The 23,204-nt window shown below is 40.6% G+C and overlaps 1 protein-coding gene across 1 annotated transcript in view; it reads right to left on the bottom strand.

Moving 5' to 3' along the window:
- The window catches only part of Pygl (glycogen phosphorylase L), a 35,906-nt gene extending 13,068 nt beyond the window's left edge, over window positions 1–22,838 (bottom strand). The window contains exons 1-7 of the mRNA XM_005322860.5: window positions 22,509–22,838; window positions 17,528–17,629; window positions 14,921–14,999; window positions 13,001–13,104; window positions 5,668–5,799; window positions 2,109–2,220; window positions 1,736–1,818 (exon numbers count right to left, since the gene is read on the bottom strand). Coding sequence (XP_005322917.1) covers window positions 1,736–1,818; window positions 2,109–2,220; window positions 5,668–5,799; window positions 13,001–13,104; window positions 14,921–14,999; window positions 17,528–17,629; window positions 22,509–22,751 — 855 coding nt within the window. The 5' untranslated portion in view covers window positions 22,752–22,838. The remainder of the gene's footprint in view (window positions 1–1,735; window positions 1,819–2,108; window positions 2,221–5,667; window positions 5,800–13,000; window positions 13,105–14,920; window positions 15,000–17,527; window positions 17,630–22,508) is intronic.
- Between the last annotated feature and the right edge of the window lie 366 nt (window positions 22,839–23,204).

Raw genomic sequence — 23,204 nt, 5'->3', positions numbered from 1 at the left:
AAGATGAGTAGGAATTTGTCAGATGAACACAGAGGGTCAGAGCATTCCCTGCAGGCAGAGGAAACCAGTGCATACCACCGAGGTGGAAAAGAAGAGAGCAAACAGCCCTGGACAGCTGAGCCTCACTGTCAGGAGTCACAGGACTGGCAGTCACCCCAGTGAAGAACTTGGGCTGCATACCTAAGACTCTAAACATCCCTTGTACCTGATCAGAAGCCTTTAAAGGACTTCAAGCTGGGGACAAATATCTCACTACTGGCAGAATGAGGATGGGCGCACTCACTCTGGAAGAGAGACTCAAGAATGGACTAGGGGTACTGCCAGGTTGAGGAGAGGGAATGAATTTGTTCTTGTGTTAAAGGTCAAAAATGATTTTATCAATTCATTCTGAAAAACAAAACAAAACACAATCCTGAGAGCTCCTTTTACCCATCAAGTCAACATTTTACCCATCAAGTCAACTTTTTACCACACATTAACTTAGTATATGTTGTCAATTACTGCAGATGACTATTTCCAGATGAAGCCAGGTTTGGTCCTTATTTGCAGAAGGAGGAGGGATTTTTTTTAAGAGAGAGAGAGAGAGAGAGAGAGAATTTTTTTAATATTTTATTTTTTAGTTATCAGCGGACACAGCATCTTTGTTTGTATGTGGTGCTGAGGATTGAACCCGGGCTGCACGCATGCCAGGTGAGCGCACCACCGCTTGAGCCACATCCCCAGCCCCAGGAGGAGAGATTTGAAGCCCTTTTTGGTTGCACAGTTTTGCAGGCCTGGGTTTGGGAGGTAGTATGGTCCTGTGCTTGGAAGCATTCTTAGTTTGTGAAACAGAGCAACCTTTTCTGTATTAGAGATTTACCTGAAATGTATTGAAATTGCAGCATTTTCCCCAAAGGAAAAATAACATACATGAGTAGGTTCCTGAGAACCACTCCAGCAAATCCATACAATCTTCCTCCCTTCTTAGAGACTGTGGTTTATCACCAGAAGCTATCCGGTCTAAGTAGGTTTTACATCTATGTCCCCAAGAACCCTGCTTGCTACCATGTATGCAAAGCAGAGTGCTAATTTGATTGCATCCAAGATTATGTTAAGAAAGAATTGTTATAGCTTCAAGAAAATGATTTTTCTTATCGAGAAATTCAAGTTACATATGTTTGAACCAACTAAGAATTTATAGCAGTCATCTGAGATCTAGTTCCACGTTTTTTTTTTAAACTAAGTTATTTTTAAAATAAAGTTGGAATAATCACTTGTAAGAAAAAGTTTAAAGACATGAGTAAGTGCCAAAAGAAGCACGTGTTTGTTCATGAGTCTGTTCCCAGGACCATGACCACACCAAGTTGGGGGAAAGAAGGTTAGGAAGAGCCTCGTCAATGAGGGAAGAGGCCAGGCAGGATATCTTCAGGATTTTTAACTTTGCAGATAAATTTTCTGTCTGGAAAGAGAGTAGTGCTTCACCAGTGAGTCACCATTTTTTTTTAATATTCAGGTTCTATTTTGAAATATGTCCACAAAACTCCTCAATTAGAGAAGGGGTCATTAATCAAGGACAAAATACGTATTCTGTTTTTATGAATTGTACGAATTTGTTTTCCTTACTTGTATAGGAGGGGAAAGTTAGGCATTTCAGGAAGAGACATGAAGCCTATTCTGTATGTAAAGAAAACCAACATTACATATGTATTTTATAGGGTTACTGAATAGGCTCTTTGGTTGCCACAGGATCACTCACATTATCATTGGGGTAGAGCACCCGGGAGATGTTCTCAGCCAAATTTCGGTCCAGCACAGCTTGAATGTAGTCTCCAACATTAACTGAGGGGAATGTCAGAAGAACAGTAAATAGACAAGCCAGCCTTGATCTCACTTAATGTCATGCCATGTGTGATTCCTTAGATGCCCCCAAATCCAAAAGGATCTCAGAAACCCTTCATTCTGGGCTTCACATGAGGTCTGAGGGCCAGACTGAAGGATTGCTTTAAAAACTTCCCTCCCTACTCTCTCCATAAAACTTTTGCTTAGTCACTGAAGACTTGAGATCAGAAACTCAAGCTCAATTTGGTTCTGACTAGCAACCAAAAAGATTAAACAGAAACCGTACTCACAGTCTCTGAGGTTGAAGTCATTTGGTGCTCGGGCAGACCAGAGGCGCATGGTGTTGACAGTGTTATTCATATACCCAGGCACAGGGGTGTCATAAGGCAGGGCCAGGACCACCTGGGGAAATGAATAGATGCAGCTGCTTATTGTTTCTCATATATGGGTTAACAATGGGCTGAGAGATTGCAATGGAATTCTATTCCTGGCCCTATATTAATTCAAACTGTGTAAGGTATAAACCAAGAAGAGGGTCCCAGGGCTGGATGGGGTAGTAGAGATCATATGATTCCTCCCCCAACTGGAACAACCAGGTGGATGGTTCTTTATAGCATTTCTGTGTTGATATTCCATGTGCCCTTGCCCAGATACATAAGTAGGAGAATGCTAACTGTGGTATTAGTATTAGAAAAGGCGTATCTTTCATATTCCTGATCAAGCTGCTGCTCAATAATAATAAACATGCAAGCAGAGTGTCAAAGATGAATCTGTACCTATCCAAAGGTAAACAATTAGGATAAGTTTTGTGCAGGTAACTCATTGACCCGATTGCAAACATGGTGAAAATCAGTGGAACAGGCATTTCATGAAACATTACATATGATATTTAAAATGCATTTTTAAAGTTACATATAGAAGAGTTATTTTAGTGGTTCCTACAGCAATCTGCCAAGTCAGGTGATAATTAGCTGAGTTGGGTCTAAGATGAGAGCTTTGGAAAAATCTCACTCAATCTTTGTGACAGTCATTGAAATAGAGTATAGGAAAATGAACCATTTTTCACAATGCATTTAAAATTTATGTGAGAAATGACTCATGTCATGATTCATGTCCAAACCCTGCCTTGTCAGAGTCAAGCTCTGGAAGGAGAATGACAGGATAATTGAATTGGAGAAGGCTAGACATCATTTGGTGCAACCCACTCATTTTGGACACAAGGAGACTAAAGCTGAGAGAGAAACTACTTACCCAAGGTCACAATCAGTGGCAGAGTTGAAACCTAAACACACACCTTTTTACTATTGCCTGTTGAATTATGAATGAATGAAGCATTATGGCTGGTATCAATCTGATATATTCAGTCATGCTTTCACGACCACTGTGGCTTCAAAATAATATATCACCCTTATTTAAATATCATCCATTTTAATATCTCAGAGGAGACCTTTATTTTTTTTAAACATAAAGCAAGTTGTGATCAATCAGGAAAAGTCATTCACATAGAGGGACTGAGTCTGGGTTCAGACAAGATTTGTATTTCTGACTCTTGAAGTACACCACTTGAATCTCCTTTCAGACAACTTCAGAGAGAATCTGCCCCCTAAGAGGTCACACTGAAGCTGTGCACTTTCTCCAGGAAGCTCCAGCATGGCTGAAGCACCAGAGTTGTGACTCTTCTAATGGACAGTTTTTGACTCCAGGCCTCATGGGCCCAGCCAGTTGCTCAGAGTGGCACTGCAGCCTGGAGCTCTCCTTGAGCATCCTGCTTCCTCCTGCTTCTCTTTCACAGCTTGCACCTTGGTCTGAAGACTTCCCATCTCATCCCGCTCTTTCCCACTTTACCCATCACAGGAATTCCTCCAATGTATCACTTGTACCTCTAATTCTCTCTGGTCTCCCAGAGGACTCAAACACACACAAGATCGAAATGAACAGCTCAGTTTCCTGGAAGCCACCCCATGCGTGCACAGAGTGTGTCTGGCCTCATACTCTCTGAACTCACTGGCTACCACCATGGGGCTGATCAGATGATGGCTGTCATCCACGAAGCCTTGCATGACCTAGCTCAGCTTCCTGGTTTAACCTTTGCTCCATAACCTTGCTTTTATGGGCACAGAAACACACTCTCTCATTGAATTGTGGGATAGCTTATGAAAATATCTGAAGGTGCTTTGTAAATACAAGTTGTCTCAGCAGTGGAACCGATAGTGTAAATAGAATGCTTCCATGATAGGTGTGAACCATACATTTTGATAAAAGCCACTGGTGAAGTTTTAGGCATCAAATTCCATAACACACTTGCTAGTTTCATATTAGATACATATGTGAAATCTTTAAGTGGATTAATTACTGACTTGTTTGCATCTCTCTTCACGATATATATAAAATATATATATATTCAATTGCAACTTAGATTTTGGCCTATTATTTAACTGAAATGAAAAAAAACAAAAACAAAATAGGACCTTACCTTCAAATAACAGTATTAGTTTATTATCTATACCATTATACTTTTTATTATAGCTCCTAATGTGTCATCTTACATGCTTAATAAATTCATATTCCGACAGGAAATATTTTTTTTAAATAAAGAGAGAGTGAGAGAGAGAGAGAGAGAGAGAGAGAGAGAGAGAGAGAGAGAGAGAGAGAGAATTTTTAACATTTATTTTCTAGTTCTCGGCGGACACAACATCTTTGTTGGTATGTGGTGCTGAGGATTGAACCCGGGCCGCACGCATGCCAGGCAAGCGCGCTACCGCTTGAGCCACATCCCCAGCCCGGAAATATTTTTTTTAAAAAAGGCTTATTTTTCTGAATTGTAAACATCTCTATAAGAATTAGTAAAATAAATCATAATTTTTTAAAAATAATCCATAAATCAACCAAATTTGGCATTACAATATTGATTTTGACTTCCAGTTTTCATATATAAGAGCACCATTTAGTTGGTCATTACCATTTTCTTTGAGTGTTTGAAGAATGGGGGTCAGTGGTTGATCTTTTCAGCCTGAGACTTTTTTTTTTTTTTTTTGTGATGCTGGGGATTGAACCCAGGCCTCGTGCATTCGAGGCAAGCACTCTACCAAATGAGCTATATCCCCAGCCCCTGAGACCATTTCTTATTAAACAAATATTTCAAGTGATGCTCCATTGATTAGGTGGGGCTGTCCAGTACTTAATAGGGGTTATATCAACAAGTATGAAGATGGCAAAGCACAAACCACCACTGGGGGTGCCATTGTTCAGTGATAGAGCAATAGTTGAATCTAGTGACAGAAAAAGTGCTTCCCCAACAAGTAAATGCACTTGAATTGATACTAGCATTACTTTTCTAGAAGTGATCTGTCACAGAATAACACAGTACACTCTGCATAGTTTGCATTGTTTTTCTGACTTTACAATGAATAAGAACTTTGATAATCTTTTGAATAAACCCTGAAGTGTTAAAATATTTATCTTGGAGAAATTGTAAGTAAATGTATATATGGCAGTGGGATGAGGAATGGCATTTAAATTTATTCCTCTTTGGCTTCAACAACTACTTCATATAAAACTGGAGCACTAAGCAGAATGGATATTACAGAACTGACTAATTTCTGATAAAGCTGATTGCAAAATGACTCTGCTAAATCAATTGACCTTGGAAAAGTTTCTTCTCTCTTGGTGTCACTTCCCTTGTCTCCAAAATGAATGGATAGCACTAAGAGAAATAACAGATTTATTTATAAAAATGCATTCTATCATTCAATACAAAACATACTCCTCTCAATTCACATGCATATGACAGTGGGTACTTCTTACCACTCTACCTTACACAAAATGTTCATAGCGAGGAGGCCAGAATACCTGAGTGTCAATCCACTTGGTCCCAGTTGGGGTGGTCTCTACTTTTCCATAGAAGTGTACAGGCAGCATGAATTCAGGGCGGGCCTTCTCCCAAGGGTTTCCATGCCTGAGCCAATCATCTGCCTCTTCTACCTGCAAAACAGACACTGCTTAGAATTTATTTTTCAAGAGATGTGGACCCAGTCCTTCGATTATTTCACAATAAAAATTTCTCCAGCTGAAAGGACTAAAGAATATTGTTTTGGGGAGATTTTGGATTTATCACTCTCAATTCATTTTTGTCTTATATCACAAAACAACAATACTTGCTAGTACTACCCTAAATGTTTCATATGTATTATTGCATTTAAACCTCACACAACCCAATAGGAGGAAACTATGGATCGTCCCCTTTAAAGGATGAGGAAACCTAATTGCTGGAGGTCACACAAAGACTAAATGGTAGAGCTAAGATTGACTTCAGATCTGTGTGCTCTAGAGCTTCTGTCTAAATATCTGTGGAGCCAATTGTCCAGTCTGAACTAAACAGAGAAGACCTCCAGGGATGTTTACCACTGGATATATGAACCTGATGGGTCCTGCAAGATTCTCAAGTTTAGAATATACAGAATCAGGAAATGATACTTAAAGAACAAAATGTTTTATTTTTAAAATGAAGTATTTTTAAAACAGAAACCATTATATTTCATAGAGTTTTTTTTACCTTAATCCTTATGTAATTTTTTTTAATGATACACGTTAAGGTTCTCTTTGAAAATGTTATATACTAAGAGGTAAAAATTTATTTTATTGACAATCACAACATTTCCCCAAGTATTTATGCTAATACATAACAAAATATTTCTTATAAAAAATTTAAACCATAGTTTTTATTTAGGGTATCCTGGATAGTGAACAAATTTTGGTTTGTAACAAACAAACATACCAAAGCAAGAACAATGATAACATCAAACGCGCGCACACACACACACACACACACATGCATTTGGAGGGATACAGTTTTAAGGTAAACTGTGTAAATGAAACTTCTGAAATAGTACAAATATATTAAAAAATGGAATTCTGTTCTGGCAAGAAAGAGGTAAACATTTCCCTTGCCAATAAGATCATGCTGATAGACAACAGATATGAGTGACAGGAGCCTGAGGTGAAGGGGAATAATTTTATAAATGGGTCCTCTGTGCTGATTCTGACATGCTTTTAAAAAAAACAAAAGGCGGCAATTTACCTGAAGCCCTGCCTGCCTAGCTTAAGTCAGTAGGATATGCTACATTCCTTAGCAAATAATCTGTTATCTGCAGGAGAAGTGCAGGTCTGAAATGATGATAAGAAGAACAGAAGTTACCCTTGAGTGGGGGACTACAGATCAGGTTCTAGAACTCAGGGAGATAAAGATACCCCCCCCCAACCATAAAATATATAAGAACAAGTTCATTTAGAACAAGTCATCATGGGTCAAAGTGACCTAGAACTGTCATGCACAGTGAGGTCTTGTAAGTCTGATATCATCTTGCTGTCAGTCAAAAATCTGGGTGGGACTCTCTGGAAACTTCTCTGGGACCCCCAATAAAACTGGAGGGCAGAAGGGCACATTGTACTTATCCTCTTTGACAGGACTCACCATCTCCCTTGAGAGTGTCCCCTTTTCCCTCTTCTATCTCTTCTAATAAGCTCATGCCTGCTTCTCTGAGTGACATGTCTAAAATCTTTTTGGCATGATTGCAAAGACCAATGAGAAAGAACTGCTCTGGCTGCCACAGCTCTGTGGCAGGCCCTTGCCCTATAACAATTCCAAATGTGGTCATCTTACCTATTTGATTCCTCACTGTCACCTCTTAGACCACTCATCTTTGTTTTAAAAGATATTACTTAGGAAATTATATTACAATGCTGGATACCCCATGATCCCTCCATGTGAAGCCTGACCAGTCACAGTGTAGAGAGAGAAATAAACATAGCTACTGTCTTTTGGGATATGAGGCAAAACATTAATGTCAAGAGCCAGGCAAGTAAATATACATTCACTTTTTTCAAATATAGCTCATGACTTTATATCAAGAAACGATGACACCCAGAAAGGGAACTCACAGACAACATCTTCAGGTAGGAGAGCTGGGAGTTTGAAACCTGCTGGACGCAGCTAAGGATAGAAGGGAAATAAAGCCTAGGGGAGGCTGGAGGTAGATTTGGACAAGCTGTCAAATCACATCTTGTTAGAATGCAGATTCTCAGCAGGTCTGAGAGGGGGTCTGAAATCCAATATTTTAACAAGCTCCTGATGCTGCTGGTCCCTAGTCTACCCAAAGAGCAGCCTGGAGAGCTACAAGGTGCTACAAAGCTAATAACTAATTCTGTGCTACAGAATCCCAAACTAAACTCCGTTATCCCAGTGCTAAAGAGAACAAACAAAAAAGTAAAATAAAATTTTAACAAAGTTTTCTAACTAATGGACTGGACAAGAAACTAATGTCCAGTCCATTAGTTAGAAACTCTCCAATAAGCAGATGACAATATCAACAAAGTAGCGAAACATCTTGGCTTGCAAAATCCTTTATGCTGCACTTGGGTAAGGGCAGGTTTGGGGTTATAAAATACTGGTCAGTGTGAACACTGCTTCCTGTCTCGGAATAGAAAGTAACCCATTTACCTCATTTCAGCACTCAGGGCTGCTGTGGAAAGCTCCTGAAGGGACTGTATGAGGCAGGAGGAAGATGAAACAGCAGGTTTTCCTCTGCCAAGTCCTGCGTGTGGGAGAACTGACACCATCTCTTCTGCTGAGAAAGGCAGCAGGATCACAGGCTGTGCAGAGGCTGGCTCTGCACGACCCCTGCTGGGCCCACTCCCCTGCAGCTCCTGTGAAGTCCCAGTTTTATTTGCTCTTTGAGGGAACACTTTTTTCCCCCTAATGCAGGGGTTGAATCCACTGGTGCTCTGCTGCTAAGCCACATCCCCAGCCCCTTTTATTTTTATTTTGAGACAGGGTCTTTCTTAGTTGTCCAAGAAAATAAAATAAAACTGCAGGGCAGAAGGGCATACTGTATTTATCCTCTTTGCCAGGACCCACCCTCTCCCTTAAGAAGAAAAGATGATGTGATCAGTGCACTATGAACACCTTTGTAGAAATAGCACAGTGAGACCCATTAATCTGTACAATTAGTAATGTGTTAATAATTGTAGTAAGAACTTGAACTTGTGATCCTCCTGCCTCAGTTTCCTGAGTCACTGGGATTACAGGTGTGTGCCATCACACCCAGCAAGGGCACACTGTTATGTGACCAAGGACTAGTCAGTTGATCAAGTCTTAATGTAAAAGTAAAGCCCCTAAACATTGGTTTACTTTTTCCCTCCCAGTTTATGGTTGGTTTTAATTTTTCGGAGCTAACAAGTTTGTAGGAAGCCCCATTTGCTTGCTGATCTTTATTCGTAGTCTCTTGATGATTTGGTGAAGGATTAGTGAGTAATAACCTCACTTTTACAAGGCTTGTTTTTAAGGTAGATTGAAAAACTGGTATTTTATAAGCACAAGTTCATCTCAGCAGAATGAGGAGAAAGACAAAACTGCTGCCTGTTCCCTCTACTAAATCCACAGAAGCCATGGGATGAGGATAAACCTTCACTTTACCTTGCTTTCTTCTAGTGGATTAACAAAGCCCTCTGTGAATTTAGATTTCCAGATAGCCAGTGATCCTGAATGGACAAGTACTGAGTCAAAATGGGGGTGAGGTGGGAGGAAAGTGTCATTCACAGCCAAGTGGGCTGATCTGTTCCCTTCAGGGGCTCTGCAGGGCTGACCCAAAGCAAATGTGCTCTCTGGAGTGGGAGAGCCATGCTGGGTGGAGGCAGCAGCTTGTTGTGGGTCTCCCTAGAGGAGTTACTCAGTAGAATCTGTATCCCAGCAAGCAGTGAAGCAGAGGTCAGCTCAGGGGGCTCTGTCTGTTACTGAATTTTAAGAAATGCTTTCCCTTTCAACTCTGTGATACAGAATACATGGAGAAATTGTGGACAAACCAGGAGAGTTAATAAACCTAGCATTGTAATAATATGTTGTGGTGGTATTCACTTAGCTAAGCTATGGAAGCATCCTATCAGCAGATGAATGGATGAAGAAAATGGGTTACATATTCACAGTGGAGTATTATTCAACCATAAACAAGAGTGGGATATTATTATTTGCAGGAAAGTGGATGGAACTGGAGATCATCATGTTAAGTGAAATAAGCCAGACACAGAAAGTCAAGGGTTGTATGTGTTCTCTCATATATGAAAACATAAAAGAAAAAGAAAAAGAAAGAGGAATTGCTAGGGATTGGGAAGGGGGTTGGAGGAAGGGGGAAAGACGAGACAGGAAAAGGTAGAAGAAGGAAAGATGGATGTGATCAGTGCACTATGAACACCTTTGTAGAAATAGCACAGTGAGACCCATTAATCTGTACAATCAGTATGTGTTAATAATTGTAGTAAGATATAGAAATAAGAATATTGAGAATGTTTCTGGGGAACTCCAAGAATTCCACAGTGATAACTGGAAGCTTGCTGGGTAATGTGAACCGTGTGTAACTGACTGGAACTGGCTTGGCGCGGGTTCTAAGAAGAGAGGCGTTCACAGACACTGTGACTCAACCCTGAGACACACGCAGTGAGCACCCTTCCACTGGGAACTGTGGTGTGACGCTAACTTTTATGTGAGGTTTTTGTAGTCACCTTCTCCCACTCCACCTCCCAGTGGCCAGTTATTTTTTACTGAAGACTATTTCTGGTAAGGTTCCAGTGATCCCCATTAGAATTCTTGGTAAAGTCCAGAATTTTATCAATGCAACTCTTTTCCTCAGGAGGGTTCACAATGAACAGTTTTGTTCCCCCAGCAAATCTTCTTTGAAGAGACTTAAAAATTAAAAATCTATCAACCTTCACAGACCTTCCAGCTCAGCCTACTGTGTATCTGCCACTGCAGGGTGCCTGCCAGTGGGTGTGACCATGCTCTTGAAGGGGCAGCAGCTTCCAGCTTCCCAAGCAGATTTTTTTTTTTGTTTTTAATGGAAATGTGTGTGTGTTAATGGAGTGATATATTTTATATCTTCACTTAAAATATTATGTACGCATCGAATTTCAAGTCAGAATTAAAGATATGGTGATGGCTAGTGAGGCTAGGTTTGGAATATTTGGATTAGCAAAAGCTATTTGGTCTCTCTCTCCACTTTCTCTAAGGATACTGGAAAATGCATTTCCTTGTTCTGTAGAAAAGGGGATGGTTTCCCAAAGTAAAGACAATTTAAAAGGAAGGATGATTAATAATGACAGATGTTTCATAAAATTTGGCAGGAAAATATACCTGAAGGAGGTGAGGGAGAATTTTGAAATCTATTTGCTGAGTAATGATGTGACATCATTCCACCACCTTTCCTATCTCCTGCCCCATAGCATCTTGGTTTTGCTGAGGCTAGCTTTGAACTCATGATTCCCTTGCCTCAGTCTCCCGAGCTGCTGGCATTTCAGGTGTATGCCACTATGCCCCGAAAGGGCTATATTAATATTTTGTGGAATACCACAATTTATTAAATCATCCTCCTTTTCTTAGACAGAATTAACATTTTATTGAGTGCTTGTTTGTGTGTCAGACATTCTATATATTTTTATACTAATTCTATGAAGTTGGTATCTCCATTTTGCAGATAAGAAAATTGAGGCTTAGAGAAGTTAGGTAACATAAAGGAGGCAGCATGATTTATAAAGGTAATGAGTCAGAATTAGGTCTCGAATTAGAAATTGGGGCCCAACCTTTTCTTCTATACCATGTTGGCTCCCAGATTTTAAGATTTTTTTAGGGGTGACTGAAGATATACAACCATGGTCCTTAGCAAAACTTGGAATTCTGTTTACAATATGTCTTTTAGAATATGTTCTAATTATTCTCCTTCTGAGTATTTTTTTAATTCTGTCTTCAGGCTGAATCTTTTAGTTCCTTTCTTCCTCAACCCAGAAAGTGTCCAGATACTAGGGAAGGGGACTGAGGACAGCGGTGACACTTCCTTTCTTCTGGCTTTTGTTAACTCCAGCCTTGGTCTCCCTATCCAATCCCTCAGCACTCTGCCATTGGACTCAGTCTTGCAAGTATGGAAGGATGCTCAGAGCTCAGTCCTTTTGGAAATCCAATCCAGACTTTTTTTTTGTCAATGGTGTGCAGGTATGAGATGAAGATAAGAAGAGAAAGTCAAAATCACATTTAGTATCAGGGAAAATTATCCACAGTAGATCTGATTGTAGATGCAAAGAGCTAACAAAGAGAAAAGAAACAAATACCTAAGAACCTGGTTTGGTTATACAGAAGTAAAACTAGAATCATCTGGATGGACTTGTGCACATTTATATGTAACATTATACAAACTAAATATGTGCTAGATTTATTTGATGCAACAGTTAATAAGGTTGTCTTATTTCATCTTATAAAAAAATCAAGACATTTAGCTTTTTATCTTATAAAAAAGGTGTGTTAAGGAGGGCAAACCTCTGAAGATAGACAATAATACTGAATGTGGACCAGGAAATCTGGGAATACATATGCATATTTTCCAGCTGATGATCTGGGGTAACTTCACTTCTTTAGAGACTAAGTTTTCTCTCCTACAAGATGGAAATATATTTCTTACCATCAAGGGTTACTGGGAGGCTGGGGATGTAGCTCAGTGGTAGAGCATTTGCCTAGCAAGCAGAAAGCCTTGAGTTCAATCCTCAGTACCATAAGCAAATAAACATGCAAAAACTAGAGGAGATTTGTATTCAAGCAAGCTGCAGAGTGGAATGTCAGAAGCTGTAGGTGGTCCACATTCAGGCAGTCAGTGATAAATATTTTCAGAACTCCCTTCTGAGAACCCACTCTCAATGTCAATGTAGCAAACACCAAGGCTCCAACCTGCCCTTAAGAATGACAAAAATAACTCCAATTTGAGGATCTGTCACTATGGGTAGGCATTCATTAAGTGATTCTTTCAGGTTATTTTTCTTAATCATCACAATAACTATGAGATGGATGAACTCTTATTATTCTCAATTTATAGATGATAATTGAGAATCAAAGAGGTTAAAGGCTGTGAGGGAGTCAGCGAGTATGAGCAGGCCCTGTGCTAGGTGCTGTGGATCTAATGGTGAGTGACACCCACAGCTCTCTACATTCAGGGAACTTATATATTAAAGGGGAAGAATGACTGTATTCACTGCTGTCATAAAAGCCAGAGAAATGAGTAAAGTTTTTGTTAAAGCCCACAAAGTATAAAATACCCAGAGCACAAGAAGTCATGAAGTACTTCAATAATAAAATTAAAAATAATGGTTCCCATACCTGCCACCCATCTCGGATCTTCTGGTTGAAGATTCCATATTCATATCGGATGCCATATCCATAGGCCGCAAGTCCCAAGGTTGCCAGGGAGTCCAAGAAGCAGGCTAAGTTAGAGAGTGGCACAAAGGACAGAGTAAGCTTAGTGTAAATTTCAAGGCTTTCTCCTCAAAACAGAGAGCCTCAGAACAGTTTTCTATGAGAAACCATTTTTATATTTTAAACCACAGAGACTGCTGTACAATGGGTATTGATTTTTTAAAATAACATTTTCTTCTAATTATAAAAATAACACCATAGAAAAGTTAGAAAATATAAAAATTTATATAAAGAGGAAAATAAATATCTCCTATTACCTTACCATGTAGAAATAACCACTGTTTATATGCTGGCATTTTGTTTAAGAACAGATAAGGAAGATACCTACTTGAGATATACAGATTATTGTTACCTACACTGTCCTTTCTAAGGGAAGCTGTTTCTATTGTCCCCTGCTTAAAAAGATAGCTCCAGGGGAGTATAACCTATACGTGACCCATGTCCTGACTACTAACTAGACCTTTGTGGAGGACTCTTTCTTACTGAATTTCACTGTTGTCTGGATACATATGACCATGTGCTCCAAGAAGTCTGGACTAGGAAATGAACCTTGATTAATTGGCCTAGTAATTTTATTTTCTTCATCAGTGACTGGCATTGGCTTGGGCGTACGTTGACACTCAATACACTGAGTGGTACTAACAAGGTGCAGGGAACTACTATGAAAGATTTTCCTTGCTGCCACCATCTTTTGCTTCATGGTGGGGGTTGGGTGGGGATTTAGAGGGTAGTGTAAAAGAACCACAGAGACCTAGAGTCCTGACATAATCATGATGTTAAATAAACCCTTCTTCAAATAGCTCAACCTCTGCAGTTCCTGTTCTGTGATAACACACGTCCCTGTTGGTTGGATAATTCTTTTTGCTAGGTTTTCTATTAACTAATGACACAGCATCTGGACCAGAATAGCCAATCATCAGGCAGAATAGGGATTTATCTTGTGGTTGGGTGCAAACTCAGGGGTTTCACTAATCAGATTGTCCCTCTCAGGAATTTGAACTGATGCAGAGAATGAGGAAACGTACAATAGGAATTAAAAACTGAAAAGAGTATTGAAAGCTGTAAAACAAACAGAAAGATGTAAATCAAACAGGTTCCTGGGTCAACTCTAAAACAGAGATCCATGAATGCCAATGACGGAGGCCTTCAAGTTATTTTAACATGTCCAGCCCCTGTGCCCAAGTGGCCTGGCTCTACTCCATTTCTGCTCTCTCTGGGTTGTGGCTATATGGCTTTTTCTGGGTCCTGACCAGTTCCTCCTTAGAGCCTGACCACAATGGGGTCCCAACCTTTCCAGTCAGGTAAGAGATGAGATCACCTAATGAGAATTACCCAGCCTCATTTGCTGCTTCACTCTTTGACCTTACCAGTCAGCTGAAAAAGTGAAGTCATTTAAGTTCTCATTGTTAAATGCACTTTCCATTGGCACTGCTGGTCTTCCTACAGCCCAGGAAGCCTAGTGATGCCCTTACAACTTTAGGTCACACCACACAAATATGTGAGTTGAGCTGCTGTGAACACAGCAGGGAAATAAAAGAGACAGTTTGGAAACACTTAAGTGCACAGGGAGGATCTGGTTAACTGTGGGGTTTTAAGCAACGCCTCACAGGTTTTGAGCAATGTCTGTTTTGTTCAACTTCCTTTCTCTGCTGCTTGTCTGGATTCAATTCAGCCACAGTGAAAACTCAAGAACAAAGTCATTTACGATAGAGCATACTTTGCCCTTCTAGGAAGCCTGTCTGCTGCTTTTAAGTGTGGTTGTGCATGGCATCTGAGGAAGTATCAATTGGCCAGACAAGATGATACATTCCCAGTGTCACTTACCAGCAAGCCTCCCAAGACCACCATTGCCAAGTCCAGCATCTTCTTCAATCTCTTCTAACTCCTCCATATCCAATCCAAGCTGACAATGAAAGGAAAATAATACCGGATGTGGATACAAATATAGGCCACTTGGGTCAGGTACCCAGGTGTATTTGTGTACTTGAACCAGTTTCATTTCCCTCACAGCTCATTCTGGCATCAGATGCCCACTGCAGACACTGGCAACTGCAAATGCCAATGGTACGATATGGTACAGCAACAACATGGAGAAGAACATGAACTCTAAATGACCGTCACAGACTCCGCTACTTCCTTACTGGTGACCCTGGGTAAGTTACTAAATCTTTTTATGCATTGTACTCTCTTATTTTAATAAGGTGGGTGATAAAAAAAATATGCCACATTTAGAATTGTTGAGAATTAAGATATTATGCAAAACATATTCCTGGACAGATATTCCTCAATAAATGTTAACTATTATTATCATTATATGCGTGTGTGTGTGTGTGTGTGTGTGTGTGTGTGTGTGTGTGGTAGGGTTAAAACCTCAGAAATAGTCCAGTACCAAGCTGACATTTGCTGGACTGTGGGAATTTGAACATAAGAAAAAGGTATAAGGTAAGACTTTTCAGTATGGACTGAAATTCATCTTCCCATGACCACAGCATATTTACTCAGTAGGGTCAAAAACTGTTAACCCAAATCAGTGAGTCACTGCAATGAGATGACTGGAGGCCTGACAGCCCTCAGGAAAGCCTCAGTCCCAGTCCAGGTGGATGGAGATAAAATCTTCTACTTCTACTGGAAGTCAAGCAGCTACTGGAAGTCAAGGAGAATCTGTGAACTTGGAATGAAGGTAACTGGTTGTCCATGGGCTTCCTGCCCTTAAGTGGGAGGGGTCACACAGGCAGAGTCTACTAGCACCACTGTGGGCTCCTGTCAGAGTTCTGCAGCCTTTAGGTCACTGTGGGTTGCCAATTTTACAATGAGGAAATTGATAGCCAGATAAGTTGCAAGACCCATTCTCTGCTGACTAGATGATAATCTAACCCAAACTTGGCTAAAGGATGGCCTGTTGTGAAATGAGAATGTTCTTTTCTGAATGTCATTCAATCACGAAATTGGATATTTTTTAAGATGGAAAACTAATTTACTTATTGAGAATACAGGCCTGAGATGTAACTCTGCTTGAAGACAATGCTCCAGTTTTCATGATCTCTACTCTTATATCACAAAGAGCTTTCTCATGTAAAACTTGACCATTATATCTTGTAAGAGTTAAGCATGATTTTGCTTCATTTCATTATTTTGAATTTACTCCCTAGTAACCAGAGCCTACTGGGATCTTTGTGCAATCCAACTGTAAGTGCTAGCACTCAGGATTTTAAAATTCTAAAAATAAAAGTAGGATCTAAACCTTGAGCAAGAAGCTGAGGAGCACTTCATTTCACTTGGTTTTATTTTTTTATTTTTTGGTACCAGAGATTGAACCCAGGGGTGCTTAATCAATGAGTTACATCCTCAGCCTTTTAAAATTTTATTTAGAGACATGGTCTCCCTGAGTTGCTAAGGGCCTTGCTGAGTTCCTGAGGTTGGCTTTGAATTTGTGATCCTCCTGTCTCAGCCCCCCAAGCCACTGGAATTATAGACATGTGCCACGGTGCCTGGCCCCAACTGTCAAATTGTGATCAGTTCTTAAAAAGTGGACACAAGATCAAAGTAAAACTTGCCGTTCACACAGCAGAGACTTTCGAAGGCTTGTTCAGATGCTAATTTCTAAAATGCAATTTTTTGTTTTAAGCAAAGCTATATTATTTTCAGTTAATATTAGGGGAAGTAAGGAAAAGGGAAGTGGAGGAGAATTGCAATGGTTCCTTCACAGGAAATGCTCTAAACCCACACAAAGCCCTCAGTGATAAACAGCTGGTTGCATAGTGTGACAATCCCACCTCAAGGGAAAGGAAGAGTTCAAACAGTCTCTCATTTAGAGTTGACTTTGTGAATATAAATTCTTCATTTCTACCACATTGAAAAGGTCAACAACTCTGTTTTTGGTTGAAGCCTGAGGCTCAGGAAACAAACAGTTAAATATATTCATAAAAACAAATTAGTACATTGGGGCTAAGACCTCAGACTTTTCCTTTAGGGAGGAAATACATTTTACATTATCATTAAGCAACAGTAAGACAAAAGGATTTTAAAACTTATCATTTTCTAAATTGCCTTTATACACGGATAACTGTCAAACTATGATCAGTTCTTAAAAGCGGACTCAAGACCAAAGTAAAACTTGCAGTTCACATAGCAGAGACTTTCAAAGGCTTGTTCAGATGCTAATTTCTAAAATGTAATTTTTGGAGGAATGCCGTCAAAGACTGATTGCAAAAAAAAAGTTCTCATGCATCATAACTAGTTCGCTAACTTCTTTTTCTGGTCCTTTCTTTTATGACAGAGATCACCAGTAATGTCTGTTTCTAATAGTTTGTAATGACCATCCCCATATCAGTGTAGCACATTGATAGTATATGTGCCATGTTTTGAGAGTTCTTTAAGTGAACTTGAAATTTAAAGGGAGAGGATGAGAGAAATGAGATGGGAACAAAGTACCTGGTAAATGGCCTCATCACAGGCATTTTGCAGGCCAAGGTTGATCATGGTGTTCTGTAATGTCCGGCCCATGTAAAATTCCAGGGAGAGGTAATACACTCTCTAAAATAAAGAAAGGAAAGGTCATGTTTCCACTACTGAGCCAACCATCCAAACACAAGGTCATATGTTAGGTCACCAAGAAGAAACAAAAGAGGAGGTAGGTCTACTTTAACACAGCTGCAACACATATGTATGATCAGATGCCTAAGATTATTCCTGACATTGGTTTGGGAAAACCATTTATACCATTTTAGCAAAGTGTTCAGTATTTTTTTATCCTCAGGGAGTGGGGAAAAAGCAAGCTCATTCATCCAACGACTTGGATTTAATATTTTGTGTTTTCCCCCCTCCTGTTCAATAATCTTACAAATAAAGCACACTTTAGACAAAGAGAAGTTAGACTTCCCCAACTCAGCATTCCCTTTGAAAGTGAGGGTCAGGTGGACTAGCTATGACCAACCATCTAAAGTCATGCAAGACATACAAGGACCAACTCCATAGACTCTATGGCTAGAAAATATTTCTTTCTGGTTATTGCAAGAAATTTTACAATTTTAGAATTAAAACTGCTCTTGAAAGTCTACGAACTGGGAATAGTTCCTTCTGAATAAAAACACCTAACTTTTATTAGATTTGTTCTTGATATAGGGAATTTCTCTATTGACTTAGAAGCTGTTTGCTTTTGACATGGTAAAAGCCTGGTAAATAATATCAGAGTCAAAAGTGAGAGGTACAAAGTTCAGATATGCCTAAAGCCTTTCACATACAAACATAGTTTACTAATTAGGAAAAGGAAAAAAAAAAAGAATCCACGAGTAATTTCATTATCTATTTTTACAATATCTTATTCTACTCTCCATTATCAGTTATGTTCTTCTCCATCAAGTATAAAACAACAAAAACCTGTGAATGCACCAATATAAAGTCACCTCAAATTTTAGGTGTTCCCTCATTTCTATAAGAACTAAAAAAGAAAAGTGTTTGGTCAACCGGAAAATATATAAAATTATTAATAGAGTCCAGGATTATAAATATGTTACATAACAATAAAGGACACACATATGGATAAAATATTATTTGAAAATATCAATTTAGAAGTTTCACTCTTTCATTTTGTGAAACAACTGAATTTTGTCTTCACATGGGTAGTAAGCATCTCTGCCTTAGTGAGGCCTCTAACACTTGGTCCTCATTTTTTATCCAGGTTGTTTGAATGTCTCTCATGCTGTTATTAAGACCTCACCAGCCTGTCAGACGCCTTCATGGGAGTGGGAAAAGGCACCGTTCCTGGGCAGACTGAGGCCAAACAGGGGCAGGGCCCATTCAGACCTCTGGCTGGTGTTCTTACACACAATGCTACAGCTGTTACAGGAAACTGTATCTCAAGCCACAATGCTCACTTGTAGAATATTAGCACAGACTTTTTTCATTCTTCCGTATGTATTTTCATTATCTCTATAACATAACCACAATATTTTGCCATTCTGTTTAAAGTTATCTATAAAAAGCTTATTAATAAATATAGTATATATGTAATGAAATTGTGAGGTCATCACCCCAGGAATAATGGCTACATTTATATTAAATGTCTTTGCCTTCCTTTTTAAATGATTCCAGGTTAGCATGGACTGAAGATATATTAAAATATATAAAATATTAAGAATATTCTAAGATATTTCTAGGTCTTCCTTAAAAAAAAGAGGTTGTTTAAACACAGTAAATGAGAGTCTCTTCTTACATGGGAGATATTATAAGGATAGAAATTTTAGATAATTTCCTAATTCTCAAAAATAGTTTTTCTGAACCCCCTCTGAACCTCACCTAATATTTGAGGGGAAAAATACACACACATATATTATATGTATTTTTTATATTATTTTATATATATATGACCTTGAAAAATAGATCTCTGTCATCATCAGTTTTTAACATTCTGAGTTTGAAAAAAGAGATTTAGGTATGTTTACAAAGCATTTGGAAGTGTAGGAAGGACTTTGAAAAAGAACTATTATTGCCTAATAGCAAAATATTTGAGCATTTCCAAGATACTTTATAAAATATTTTATGTATAGTACACAAAAAATGAACATTTTCAAAAGGCTTGCAAAGATAAAGAAGACTTAACAATAACTAGAGTTTAGAAGTATTTATATATATATATTTATTTATAATACATTTTTAATATTTATTTTTTTGTTTTTTTAGATGGATACAATATCTTTATTTATTTTTATGTGGCACTGAGGATCGAACCCAGTGCCTCGTGCATGCCAGGCCAGCGCGCTACCACTTGAGCCACATCCCCAGCCCTGTATTTTTATATTTTATTCCCAGAATTAATCAGAGGAACTGGTACTTCTGGGAAGACATGTGGAACAGGTGGTAACAAAACTGAGACTTGAAGGAAAGGCAAGAATGAAACATAGACATGGTGGGAAGGGCTTCCAAGTAAAGGGCATAGAGTGAGCAGAGGCCCAGAAGTGGAGTTTGGTAGAACATTAAGGTAGGCACTGGGGGGTAACACAAGATGAGCTGGGAGAAACAAATTCACCCAGATGGAGAAAGGGTTTTAAAAACTTAAGGACTGTGGCTGGCTATGGGAGCCCATGATAACTGAGCAGAGGGCAAGATGTGTTACTTTAGGAACTTAGCAGAAGTACAAGACATGGAGTAGGTGGGACTGCAAATTCAAATGCCTGCAGAAACCAGACAGAGAAAATAAATGAGGGTCACATAAAATGATGTGGGATACTAGGCAATGAACTGGTGTGTGCAAGAGTTCTGGCCCAAGGCACTGAATTTAAACTGGTGAAGGCATCTTGTTGGCCAAACAAAATACATCTACTAGCCATAGCCAGCCCCATGCTGCCAGCTGTAGCACTTCTGAGAATCAAGGTCACCACTTAGAGACCCACTGCAACAGAGCTGTAGCCAGGACCTCAACTAGCCAGCAAGTGAGAATGGAAGAGAGTGGGTAAGAGAGCAATTTCCAGGGAATCTTCAGATGTCAACAGATTTTGGTAGCCCATTGAATGGTAAATACCGGAGGAAGTCAAAGGTAAAGCTAAATTTTGAGTCTCGGTTACTGTCAAGATGAAAATGCCATTAAAACTAGAAACACAGAGGATAGGGCAGGATTAGGAGGAATATGATTTGAGTTTTTAACATGTTGATTTTGAGAGAGAGGAGGAGATTTAGGAAATGTAGGAAGGAGTTTGAAAAGGAACTTAGAGATCCAGGTTTATGATTCATCAGCACAGATACTAAAGAGCAAGGGAGATGGGAAAGAAGCTTGGACACATACTGGCTCTACATTGTACAAGGGCTGGAACCATCTGTTTAGTTAAACAAGACTGTCATGGGCACTTTGTTAACACTTGTGGCATGAATCATGTTCACTGTTGTACCCTCAGTGGATCAGAATACCTGCCTTATACTTTCACTCAGTAGGAAAGGAGAGCCCACACAATGAACTCACCAAAGAACCAGGAAAACCTATAAAATACCAGATAAGCCACTGGAGGGGAAATATGCAGGGCTTTACAGGAGGAAAAAAAAAAAAGCTCATTATGCCACTCTTCAGCTTAAAAATTTTAACAATCATTTTAATGCAAGGGACAGTATGGTATACGTAGTAACATCCCTTTTGTGTAAATAGAAAAGAGAGTAAATAAATGTATACACAAAATGTTTTCTAAGGATACATTTAGATTTATAAGAACACATGTTAGCATTTTGATATATTTGGGTGGTTGGCCAGGCATCTGGGGTGAGCAGTGGCTGTCTGAAAGTGTTGTTACAGTTGTAACTTCTTACTATAGAATCAATCTCTCTCTCTCTCTCTCTCTCTCTCTCTCTCTCTCTCTCTCTCTCTCTCTTTCTCTCTCTTAAACATTCTATTGTTTGGGGGCACTGGGATTATGGATCATTTTTTCTTCATGCTTTTTACATATTAAAGATCCTAATAAATATTTACATATTTTTCTCATTGTCTCCAGGATGTATCCCAATCTTTCACCATTTCCCATTTACTCTAACCAGCTTTTCCAGTTTCATCTTCCAAGATGAACTCAAACACACCCTCCTTACAGCTGTCAGCGGCTGTCTCTCACTCTTACTCTGCACATAGTATCTCTCCCTCTCTCTACCCTGTCCTCCCTGCACCCTCAATTCTTCCCACCCATCTCTTGTCCCCTTCCCAGATTCTCAGGAAGAGGGAGTGGGCTCAAAGCATCCTAAGGGACTCTCCATTCCAGACTCCACGAAATTGATGACCTAAACCCCTGAAGAGCTTTCTTGCAGCTCTAGAGGTAGGTCTCCAGCGGGTAGCACATATTTCTCTTGGAGGAAATCCAGGAGCTTCACGCCCTACTCATCAGAACTGGGGCAGGACCCCTACCCTTCCCTCTGCACCACACTTACGTATTCTTTTGGAGAAACCTGGAACTTAAAACTATTTGAAGGAACCCTAAACACTAAGCTCTGCCAAGGCAGGGCTTTTGTCTGTTTTATTCAGGGCTGAAAGTCAAGGGCATAAATTGTTCTTGGCAGCCCTGACAAGAGGCGCCGGTTACCTCTTAATTCAAATGCTTGCTGTAGATGCTCCAAAAAAGTTTGTGAACAAGAGATTGCTAGGCTTTTGCTTATCCTGCGGTCCCCGGGTCGGACAGTGTAGGGGTTCCCGTGGGGCGCTGGGGGGCAGCGCCGCAGAGACGCGATTGGGGTGCCGGTGGGGTGGTGGTATACGTTTCCTGGTCTGTCCACCCACAGCTCAGACACGTCTTCCCCGGACTCTGGGGCAAGGGCCAGGCGCGCAAGGAAAACACTCTGGGGGTCACGCTGGGGGTATCCCTTTCGACTGGCTGCAGATCCCACCCCGCTCCTGGGCCCGGGGGCGGGGAGTAGGCTAGGAGACCCCCTGCCAGCCCGCCCTCCCTACCTTGGGGCACTTCTCATAGTAGTACTGCTGCGTGCGGATCCAGCGCCCCACCAAGTGGTCGCGCACTGTGTGAGCCAGCGCGAAGAAGTAGTCGCGAGGGGTGGCCACATTGCGGTCCTTGACGAGCGTGAAGTGCAGGTGTCGGTTGAAGCCCTTCTTGAGCTCGGCCACGTTCTCCACGCCCACGATGCCGCGGATGCTGATCTGCCGCCTCTTCTCCTGGTCTGTCAGGGGCTTCGCCATGGCTGCGGGCGGCGGCGGCGCAAGAGCTGGACCTGAGGCCCCAGGCAGCTGGCGGCGGGACAGGGGCGGGGCCGCCGCGCTGGCCTCTGCTTTTGAGGAGCAGGAAAGTTTGGGGTCCGCCCCTCGGCGCGGCACCGCCCTCCGCGCTCCCCCATGGTTGAGGCTCCAGTCCACCGCTAGGCGCCGGGCGCTGCCCAAGAGGAACCGCGGGGGGAGGGGGGGGCGTGGGCCGGGGACCCGGCCGAGGCTCTGGGCTGTTTACAGGGACCGTGTGCAGGTCACGTAGCGCTCGGAGGCTTCCTTCCGGATCTGCCAAACTTGGGAAAGCAGGGTTTGTTCTGGCTCCCTGCTGCAGGTCCCAGCGCCTCCAGGACGTGGTTGGTGAGGAAACACCTTGTTGGCAAACTGTCGTTGACTGATCCATGTTTGCGGTGCGATTATTATCATCTCCCA

Source organism: Ictidomys tridecemlineatus, chromosome 5, assembly GCF_052094955.1.
Source record: "Ictidomys tridecemlineatus isolate mIctTri1 chromosome 5, mIctTri1.hap1, whole genome shotgun sequence".
Taxonomy (NCBI): domain Eukaryota; kingdom Metazoa; phylum Chordata; class Mammalia; order Rodentia; family Sciuridae; genus Ictidomys; species Ictidomys tridecemlineatus.
This window is presented reverse-complemented; position numbering and strand designations above follow the sequence as displayed.